Genomic DNA, 11,092 nt, shown 5'->3' with positions numbered 1-11,092 from the left:
TCAGTCTGCAGCACAGGGTTTCATAATGCTCATTTCCTTCATCCCTCGCCCATCCCAGAGACCATTACGGGTTTTCCCTGCAGTCGAGTTTGAAGGAAGCAGCTCTTCGTGCCATTCCTAATACGTGTGGTCACTCTTCGAACGTGTTTCCGTCTAACATGACTAGCAAATATGAGGAGAGGAGCATGACCAAAGTCTGCTTGTTCGTATCCACTGCCAGGCTGAAAACAAAACTTCCAGCTGCTGGGACAGCCAAAACACGTCTGTTCCCTTTGTACCAGCTTCCCAGTAAGAATCACACTGCTTGTATCATCCGGGGAGGTTCCCTGAGCGTAATCTTCTTTGTTTGTTTTAATTGAGAATCCCACGAGCATTTTAAGCCAGTTCTGCTAAAGCAAAAGCACAAACCACACTTCCACTCCAAGCACGCACCAGGGAGTTTGCAGATCCAAAAAGTAACATGGGAACAACACGGATCCGACACCTCTACATGCTCCCAGCAAGCAGGCAGCCCTCGTGCCACATGCCGTCCTGCGCAGCAGGGGCACAGGGGGCTGCCGTGGGCAGCAGCAGGCTGGCGTGCAGCTCCTACACCCCACAGTAGCTGTGGTGTCAGCAGCACGGGCTCACTGGCAGTGGCATCAGTGGGTATCATATGGCAGGGCGCTCCTGCAGCCGTGGCAGGGTGTTTCCCTGCTGGTTTACGATGGGCCACGGCAGGAGCTGAGGGCTGGCTCCATCCAGCGTGGAGCCCAGCACAGACCTTTGGTCCCCCCAGCCCAGTAGGAGCAAAAGGAGGAATCACACAGGCAGGGGAGCAGCCCTGCAGGACGAGGGAGAGGAGCCAGCCCTGCCAGGACAAGCACCACTGCTGAGCCAGGAGCTTTCCTGCTCCCACCACTGCTGTCAGGGCTGGAAGACGAGCAGGGGGCTGCTACCACCAAGACCACTAGGTCACCACCCAACCCTTCCTGCTCAGCACCTACCCACTCCCGCTCAACTGCGGGCTCCTTCTGATGCTGAGATGCGACTCGGGACGATCCCAATTAGGGAAGCGAGGCTGTCATAATTTCAGCAGCACAAGTGAGATGAGAACACTCCCGGTGTCAGCAAGCGCCTGCAGGAGCACATTTACAAACCTAATCACCTCCCAGCACAGCCGGGCTGCCAGTGCCTGGGGAGGGCGACAGGGGAGAAGAAAGCTTTCGGGACTCTTAAGGAATATTAACTCACACTAATAGGAACAGGATCTGTCCTTGCCTGCAATCAGCAGCAGAACTGAGACTCCGCACTGGAATATTAATGCCAGTGCTCCACGGGAGATGGAAACCTCTCAAAGCCACTTTGAAATTATGAGAATGAAACATTAGCAGAGTAGCACAGCAAACTGCAGGGCACGTTTGGTTGCGGGGGGGAGTCTGCTGGAAAAGGAGGTGGAGAAATTCCCAGGAGGAACCACTGCCTCCTGCCTGCTGCCCAGGAACCCAAGCCCATGCTGACCACTACCTGACGCACTGATGTCTCATTCTGTGCACCCCTAAACCGGGGTGTGATCCTTGTTTCTCCTGTAAAACAGGAGAAATTTGAGTTCCCAGTCCTGGGCTGAGCAGGTGCATCCTCCACATGCAGCAGAACACAGTACCTGGCAGTGGGAAAGAAATCACTCATCGTTACAAATGTGCTTTGTTCTTCTATACAAACGCTGTTATATTTGGGAGGGGGTGGAGGCAAAGCTTTAATTCCTAACAAGCCAAGGGCAGCCTGTAGGTGCCTGGCTATGGATGAAAAGGGAGAAGTCTATATTTAATTTTCAAAGTTCTGGAGTTAAATTACTCCCCGTTAAAACTAATTATTTAATGTTTCTTCTATTATTACAGGAAAAAAAAATAATAATAAAAAAAGCAAAAAGCTGATCTCCCCTAGCACATGCTAGCAAGAGGCCTCTAACAAGCATGTCAGTGCAGTGCCTTCGGGTCCCGTGCCCTCAGCAGCCCCGCTAACGAGCATGTAGGAAACTGCAGCGCATCGGTGCGGAGGCAGCCACCTCTCCAGTCTCTTTTCCCGTCATTTACACGACATATCCCGTTAGCCGACCGCACAGCTCGCCAGCAGAGCGGCTGAACGAACGGGAGCGGAGAAGGAAATCCAGCGAGAAGGGCGGGCTGGGCACCAGGCGGAGCTGCAGCACCAGCACCCTTGTTAAGAGCACTTCAGGAAGGTGCAGCTGGGCTGCAGCGCAGGGGAGAGCAGCCCCGGTCTGTGGGGCTTGACAGACCGAGAGACTTCGCATTGTCGAGCCAGAGGGTGAGCAGCCTGGGAGCCCGGGCACCCCGGACACAACACTTGGGCTGGGAGAGCTCAGGACAGCATCACTAGGGCACTCCCAACAGCCGCTGGAGCTGCCACAGTCTTCTGGGGCTGAAGAAGCTGTTTTTGATTCATGTCTCTGCTGCAAATGCAGCGAGCACAGGGATTTCTGTTACATGGGATGTTTTTTTTTCCTCCACCAAATGGCTGTGGAGTTTTCTCTGTCCTCAGCCAAGAGAAGCAAAGCCCACACCAGATCCACCAGTACACTGTGAGTGGAGAACCTGGCCATGAAATCTCCACTGAAAGTCGTTTATCCCAGGAATCCCACTCCTGGGCTCATCACCACGCCTCCAAGCCCACTGCCAGGATGGTAACTTGTGTTTACAGACCTGTCCCCCACCACTGCTCCCCATCCCTCCCACCCACCCACACCCACACCGCAGCAAGCCCCCTGCTCACCCTCCTCTGCTGCTCTCCCAGCTCACCAAACCTTCTCTCCGGTGCTGGAAAGCACTGAAGCAGTTTCTAGCATGCGAGGTAAGGTCACGTAATCATCACCACAGTTGTAAAATATCATACTATGCTTTAATGAACAGCCCAAAGCATTACAGACCATAGGAAAACATTGGGTTTTGTTTGTTTTTAAAGTGTCCAGTTAGAACAAACAGAAGACAATCATCCGCCTCTGCCAGCAGACCTTGATCTGCAATGGGTAAAACCAGAACAGCACAGCTTCCCCTCGTCAGGACTCGACCAGGTTTCACCACACTTTCTAAAGACCACATCGCAGCGTGAAACCATCACAGGGAGCACCGCTCACTGTGCCCCTTGGGTACCACGTCCCCAGTGTGCCTGTCACCCCACAGCCCCAGCCACCCGCCCTCCCACAGCCCGGACCAGCACCCACCACCATGGCTCTGCTGCCTGCACCCGTGGGGCCACACAGCCTGCAGGCAGCAGAGTGTGGTTATTTCAGCATCCTTTGCTCCTGCACTACTTCTTTTCTCCTGCCCTTTTTGCTTTCCAGCGGTTCCCTCCAAGCCTCCAGCTTCTTGTCTTCTGTTATTTAAGACCCAGCTGGGATTTTCATCGCCCTGCAGATAACTGCACGCTGGTCTAACAAAGCCTGGTCCCTTGCTGGGTTTATTTTGTTCAGTGCCACGCATATAGGCAAAGTCTTGCTGGAGCAGAGACGTAGCTCAAAGTCTTCTCTGCGAATGTTTGCTTTTTGTGCGTGCTGTGCTACCATGGGAAAAGGTAGCTGTTGAAATGTTTTATTCAAAAAAAAAAAAGCTATGTTTCACATCTTGCATAAAGTTGACAACAGTGATAGCTTTTAAACACCAACAGCAGGGGATGTGAAAAGGAAGACAGAGGGAAACCAGCATTAATATTGTTGACCACGCCACTACTCACGGTGACAATCCCCTGCATGCTGTGGGCATCCTGCAGCCTCCCATGTCCAAGCTGCAACTTCTAACCCATCTCAACACGTTTTTCAACACAGCTTTTCACATATTTATTAGCATTTTAGATCATATCTAGGATTTGCATGGCTTATTCTTGTCCATGGCACAATTATCCTCCACTCTATTCTGCGCTTTTTAAGAAATAAACTTTTCTGCAAATGCAGCGCTCTTTCTCCTGCTTTGCCTTCAGCCTTCTCAGCACTGCTCCGTGGAAAGGGCCTGCCACAGCGAGCCCGATACCAAAATGTTTCATGGCTACAAGGAAGGGCTGGGCACAGGTGGTCCAGCACGGAGAGGCACACCATGTAGGGAGTGTTCTCTGCATTTCCAGGCAAAAGCACATCGCTGCCATTTGGAAATAACGCGTCCATCCGGGACGTTTGCCTCCAGTCATATGAAGAACTCCTCCTCTTCCTCCTCAGGCCTTATTCCAGTGCTGACTCTTGGTGTTTGCAAGCGGAAGGCCAAGGCCCTCTGCCCTGCTCCTTTACTTTTGGCTGCCAAAGACGAGGGCCACGTGCTGTCAGGGGCGGGCAGGGCGACGCCGGCCACATCCAGCTCTGGCGGCTGCAGGAGGCCACACAGGTCCCTGGGGAAGCGGCGCAGGGGGCAGCGGCCACCCGCAGCACTCCCCACGGCCAGCCCTGTGTCCACGTTGGTCTCTGCTGGCAGCCGGTGGGCCCGGCTCTCCTGCAGCCCCCCGCTCACCCGTGCGTGCCGGGAGGGGATGTCCCACCGTGGTGGGGCCGCTGCGGTGCTCCAGGAGGAGCAGCAATGCCGCTGAAGGTCGCTGCCAGCTTGCTCCGCAGGGGGGGCTGCGCTGTGCTGGGATTTCGTTCTCACCCCCCAGGCTCGGGCCTTCCGGCCCCTGTGCTCAGGGCTGCCCCGCACGACGGGGACGGGGGCCGGGGGCGAGCCCTGGGGTCGCTCTGTGCCTGTGCCTCTGCACTGGTTGGGAAGCCCAGCACGTGTCTCAGTCTGCCTGGGGCTGTCCTGAACCTGTTGAGGAGAAGTTGGAGAGAAGCCTGTTAAAACATTGTGCTGGCTTTACCCCAGTGCCAGCGCTCACGGCGAGCCTTACTGCACTAACACCCCCCGTGATGCATGTCATTCAGGGCTGCCCTCTGAACAGCAGCGGTTGTACAAGCCTGAGAGACAGGAGATGAGACACAGCGTGCCTAAAGTAACGTGCATGGAGAACACCAGCCCCGGCCTCACGTACAAACCCCCAGGCTGTGAGCTGACCATAACCCCGGGGTCTGACCGCTGTGACAGGCGGCACGGCGACAGCACCAGCACAGTGCCCGACACAAAGGAAATAGGATGGGCAGATTGTTTAAATATCCAAATCACAACCTACATGTATATAAAATCAGAGGTTGGAGGGGCTGTTACAACAGAAAACAAGCACACAGCTCAACTTCCCTCCTGCTCGTAGGTGCAATCCCCAGTAGGTATCATCTCAGCAAACTCTGTCCCGTTTTACTCATGTTCACACAACCACTGGACTGCACACGGGAACAGAAAGGGGCCAGATTTCTTACAACATTTATTTAGCAGTTTCACTCAACTGCCGTTTGCTTGAGAGCTCGTAAAACCTATTGTGGGTGACGTTGCATCAGCACAGTACTTGCAAAACACCTGGCTTAGGATGGCATGATGCTAAAACGCTGCCCTCAAACACAGTTATAAGGTAACAGCTTACTGGAATTGAACAGGCTGCTACCATCATTTGAGTCAGGCAAGGAAGGTAAAAAAGTTAAACTTGAGAGCTCAAAAAAAAAAAGTATTAATACTTTCAATTTCAGGCAAGCAGTCCTGATGTTAATTTAACAATACAGAAATATTCCAAGGATGTGTGCTCATTTATCAATGGCATCATAGCACTGGCAGATACCAATTGCTGCTTTCATAAATTCAAAACCGAACAGGAACAAGCAAAATCTTAATTTCCATTTTGAACCAGTTCTGCTTTTTGCTGGAGGGAAAAAGAAAGTTCTCCTCCCCAAACACCACACACATACCTGAAGCAGAATTTTATTTCCTTCATAGTCCTGCGTTTGCCACCTGGTGCTGCTGATAGGAATGCAGGGATGGGGCAGGAGAGGCACCAGCTGCCCGATTTCTTGCACCTTGAACTGCAAGGCCGACGACTCCTTCGGCTCTGCAGCCACCCCAGGGGGCAGCTGCTTCAGGCAGAGCTGGACGGCGATGGCTTTGGTCGTGTACAGCACGAAGACGCAGAAGTTATTTTTCTGCACAGCTGCTTCTTTCCGCAGGATCATCTCGTACAGCCCCACGGCATCATCGTAGTTATCAAAACTGCAGTAGAGGGTCACACGCAGGATTTCGGGGCCGCAGTGCACCCGCCTGATGCCCCACACGGGCATCTGCTCGTCCAGGCTGTAGAAGTCCTGCTCGGCCAGCGCATGAGGAGGGCTTTGCCCCCGGGCAGTCTGGGCACACTGGTAGCGCCAGGGCGGGCGCTGGAAGAGATCATAGACCTGGAAAATCCGCTCTTCTCCCAGGTCCTCGTGCAGAAAAAGGAGGACGGATATTCCAGGAAAGCCACAGCTCCTCTTGCGGTACCTCTCATAGTATTTCTGTGGAGCAATCCGCTCGGACACAAAGAACAGTCGAACGCTGGGGCAGATCCACTCCAAGAGCCGATCCAGAGTTTGCTGCAGAAACGACGAGTGTCCCGCATTGGCAAGAAGATGCACAGTCATCAGAGAGTCTGTTCTGTCACCCATCGCAAAGCTTCCCTACAAAACAGAACAAAAATAGACAAATTGGTGCTCGCATCTCCTCCTGCAACGTTCGGAGTGGCAGTAACACGGACAGTGTGCTCTAGGACAAAAAAATAACCCAGTCATTTGCAAGCCTTGCAACACCCCAGTGAGGCGAGCAGGCTTGCACACACATGCACGAGGCAGGTAAGTGTGCCCAGCCACGGCAGGGCCGGTTCCAAGTCACTCACGTCACAGCAGAGCTCAGACGAAGGCACATTGTCTGAGCCAGATCTGGTCACCGCGTGCACGCAACTGCCGTGTCCACAAACGCCTCTGCGTCCTGCTGGCTCTGCCCTGTGCACACTGTGACAGCGGGGACGGGGAGGCTGAAACAGGAGAGTGGTCCTGCTCCCAGATGAGAGCAGGAACCCTCGCCTGCCCCCAGGGTGCTGCCAGGTCCCAGGGGCCAGGTCCCAGGGGCCGCTCGCCGCCGCCTGCAGCCGCAATGCAGCCCTGTGTTTGGAAACCCCAAACCCCGGCCGTGCGTTCCTGCAGTCAGCAGGCTGTGCTTCAGCTTGCTTTAAACGCGTGTGATCTCCACGAGTCACACCCTTCTGGGGCACACAGATAAGCTATTCTTTAAAAACAAGGAAGGAAAACAGCCTAACAAAAGGGAAAAGCCATGTGAACTGGACAGATAACAATAAGGGCAGATACGAATCAGCCTCAGGGCAGAGGCTCTGTGGGACAAGCCACAGCTCAGAGCTGCACACCTCCCAGGGCAGGTACCTGACTGCTCGCCGGCCCTGTCCCACTGTGCACAGCCCCTGCAAGCCAGGCACCAGGCTGGTCAGTGCTCCAGTTCCTGGTTTTTCCTCCTTTTTTTTTTTTGGGTGCAGAGGGAAGCTGCTCTGCACCAATGGGTCTGGCTGTCACACACCCATGTAACCAGCACCCTTAAGTAAAGGGCTGTGATTTCCCCCCCCCCCCCCCCCCCCTCATTCCTTGGGTTCACATGTTGGTATTTATTTTATCTTATTGTGTAGACAACAGCTGGGACCCTGGAATATCCCTCCTCCAGCACCCGGACAACAAATCACACCATCCCGTTGCCTCCTCGCTTTGCAGCCCAGCAGGAGGGTGTACAAGTCAGGGCACCCCATTTCCTGGCGAGCAGCGCCCACACCACAGCAGGGCCTAAATCAAGGCTGGGGACACCAAGGACGTACCCAGTCCCATCCAGCGAAGCACAACACAGCCCTGATACAACGCAGCTGATACACCAGCTTTCCTCTCAAACATCCACACACAAAACAGTAATTCACCAAGCAGAAAGCCCACTGTTAATAAAGGCCATGTATTCAAAACCCTAAATTAGGACTATTTTTTAAAAAATATATAACCTTCGCTTTATATTCAACTGAACAAAATCTCTAGGGTCTAGAGGTACAAAAACCTGTGCCTTTGCTTTCGTTTATTTAAAAGATCACTCTCACTGACAGAAAAACAGTCATGATTTAAAGCTGCACTGAGACCAACGTGCAATAAGACGACCAGCTAGAAAATGAAGAAAAAATTAATTTGCACGGATAGAGACAAAGCTACACACACCGCTTCCAAGCGAGTAATGACTTGTTGGGATGCAGACAAAAAAATCCAACCGTCGGACAATTGCAGGAAGAGTGAAGACTGTGAGTGTTAAACCATCAGAACACCATACACCAAACAACACAAAATATTACTGAACTACAAAAAAAGGAAATGATTCATCCGCTCTTTGCTGCAGGGAAGAGTACAAAGGGGCAGGCAGTCATCTGCCTTCCTGCGTGTGAGAAAAATGGGAATTTTGCCTGTACAAGAAAACACCGAAGCTGGCGGAGTTTGCCAGGACCCAGATTGTGGCCAGAAACAAGAGCACAGCATGGCCAGTTGGCATCAGCCATCAGGTGGGGAAGTGCAGACGGACGTACCTGCGGGATGGACGTCGCCCAGTCCTACCCCTGCACCCTCACCACTGGGACCTGGAGCTGCCGCATGCCCCAGGAACACGACGGTGCTTGTCTGACTGTGCTGCCCCATGCCCAGCAGCAGCACAGGGAAGGAGCCAGCACACACTGCATGGCAGCGCTGTGCCTGGCCTGGAGAAGAGAGTCACAGCAGGACACGCTGTGAGTCCGCGAGGGAATGGCATCAGGCGGGTAACAGGGCTCTCACAGTTTAAAGCGCCCTCCGATAAAGCAGCAAGGGGATCAGCGCTGCAGGCACCAAGCTCCAGCTCGTCCCAGACGGGCAGGTGGCTCCAACAGAGGGTGCGGAGGGTCAGCTGCATGTCTCCTTTGCAGAGCGGGGACCTGAAGTAGCTGCCATCCATTGCATGTGTCACTGGGTTTTACTTCAGCCAAGAAACCAAGCTACGTGAGGAAAGAGCCAAGCACTGAGCGGTGTTGCTGCACATGCTGGGGCAGGCCAGGGAAGCCCTGAGCTGCAGGGATGGACCTGCCTGCAGCACGATCACCAGGCCTCGTTCTTGGACCAGCAGCTCCAGGCTGGGACACCCACCACTCCCACCACGAGGACCACAAGATGAACTGAACACCAGCCTCTGCCCCAAGCCCTCCTCGGGGGCCAGCCCCACCACCCGGGCCATGCACCATGTGGTAGAGGAGGGCTCTTTGCTGCGGCACCCAAATGTCCACGCAGAAGGGCTCAAACCCAGGCCCTCCAACCTCACAGGGGTATTCTCATGCCCTTGATGTCTCTCCAGGGGACTTCCCCCGCACCGGAGGGAAGCCAGATGCCGTTCCCACCACCTCCCTCATTGCTTCGGTCTCGAGAGTTTTGACCTCTGCATCCATCACTTTTCTTAGAGGAGCAGAAGTCCTTGGATTTGAGTGGATGACTGTAACCAATTTCTCTGGATTTTGTAAGAAAATGAAACTGTTGGTTTCGCTCTGATCCCTGACTATGATTAGTTCTTGCCTTCCTCTCAGCTTCCCCTTCCCCCTGCTTTCCAGCCTGGCAGCCAAACGGAAAAGCACATTATTCATAGTGACCTACCAAACATGCCAGGAAAGATTTCTTTAAGAGATTAGAAAAATAATAGTTCAATCCTATGCAGAAAATCAGTCTGCGCTCACAAAATACATCAGCCTAGTTTTGTGTAAGAACATACGAAACACGCACTTTACCAGCCACCAATATATTCACTAGTAAGCTCTGCATAAAATAAACTCCAAATGTAAACAGCAAGCAGGTACGTTGTTGTGTGAGGGCTCGGAGCACTACCTGCTGTATGTTCCAAATCTTACAGTGGAAAGGCAGTGCAGAATAATTAATAATTCCTTTTCCTAATGAGCTCTTGCAATGTTCCCAGTCCTCTGAGGTGCTGAGCCCTTCACTCCAGCTGGCACCCGCAGGACTGATGCTGCATCAGAGGATTTAATCCTAAATCCATAGTAACTTCCATAACAAAGCAACTTGGTGAGGGTTTAGGCTTCGTACACTAGCACATAATTAACTTTCAGGAGAGTGACTCTGTTACCTCAGCATCTCAGGAGCAGGCCTCATTAAATCCATGCAACATCTTGGGCTTCCTTGCTTTTAAAAGATATTTTTTTAAAATGCCAATCTCAAGCTCTTCCAACAAGGACAAAAATATTAATTCACCTGCTAGGCAACAGTTATCTGCAGCACACACACTACTGAGCCAAAAAGCAGAATTAAGGTCTTACTTGAATACAGTAAGCTTTTTAAAGAGTCTGCCTCTCGCTCCAAACTTTGTGCCTCCAGTTCATCACAGCTTCCGAGTAAAAACCCAATGGCCAGAAGAGAAAATCATAATCTAACCTACTGCACTTAGGAAGGCAGGCTTCTCTCCTGAATAGTTCTTATTCCTTCTTTTTTAACAGGCTTTAATCCAGCAAGGGTCTGTCAGCAACGAGACACTGAAAACTGAGAGCTCACCACACAGCAAGTCAGGATCCAAGCAGAAAAAGAAAAGAAAACAAGAGAAAATGGAGCCATGAGGAGGAGAGGGAAGGGGAGGCCAGCAGGGCTGCAGCTCCTCCCGTCGACAGGACACAGCCACTGGAGACTGCCCTGGGAAACACTGCTCCAGGCGATGCACGGAGCGGGCAGGGTTTCAAGGCTCACCCAGGAGCTAAACGCCTACAAAAAGGAGTCTCCTCCTGAGAAAGAGGAGTCTCCAGCAGCAGCAGGCTGGGGACACAGCATCCCTCGGCAGCAGAGGGCAACCAGGGGCAAACCACACTTTCCCTGTGCACTCAGCGGCCGTGCTTAAGAAAGTAAAGCAAAGGAGTTATCCTCAGACAGCACGGGGCTGGTGCCAGGACAAGGCTGGGAGAGCAGCACCAAGACGAGGGCCATCACTGGCACCGGGGCACACCACAAACCTGCTGAACCTGCCGCAGGCTTAGAGGCAGCCAAGGTTTTACCATCGGTGCCTGAGCGATCTCTCAGGAAAAGGAGCACCTAAACTGAGGCCCAAGTTTCCGAACACACACTGACTTCAACAGGAGCTTGAAAATCCCATGTTAAGCCAGCACCATTGCAGTTATATGA

General features: G+C 52.9%; 1 protein-coding gene across 1 annotated transcript; it reads right to left on the bottom strand.

Annotated features, from left to right (window-relative positions):
- Nucleotides 1-2,876: 2,876 nt before the first annotated feature.
- FAM124B (family with sequence similarity 124 member B) lies at nt 2,877-10,344 on the bottom strand. The gene is made up of 3 exons (XM_035335036.1): nt 10,243-10,344; nt 5,804-6,544; nt 2,877-4,778 (listed from the first exon to the last, which is right to left on the bottom strand). Exons 2-3 carry the CDS (start codon nt 6,530-6,532, stop codon nt 4,170-4,172), a joined length of 1,338 nt encoding a protein of 445 aa, XP_035190927.1. The 5' UTR covers nt 6,533-6,544; nt 10,243-10,344; the 3' UTR covers nt 2,877-4,169.
- Nucleotides 10,345-11,092: the final 748 nt, after the last annotated feature.

Source organism: Oxyura jamaicensis, chromosome 9, assembly GCF_011077185.1.
Source record: "Oxyura jamaicensis isolate SHBP4307 breed ruddy duck chromosome 9, BPBGC_Ojam_1.0, whole genome shotgun sequence".
NCBI classification, from domain to species: domain Eukaryota; kingdom Metazoa; phylum Chordata; class Aves; order Anseriformes; family Anatidae; genus Oxyura; species Oxyura jamaicensis.
Note: the sequence above shows the minus strand (reverse complement) of the source record. Positions and strands in the feature narration are given on the sequence as shown.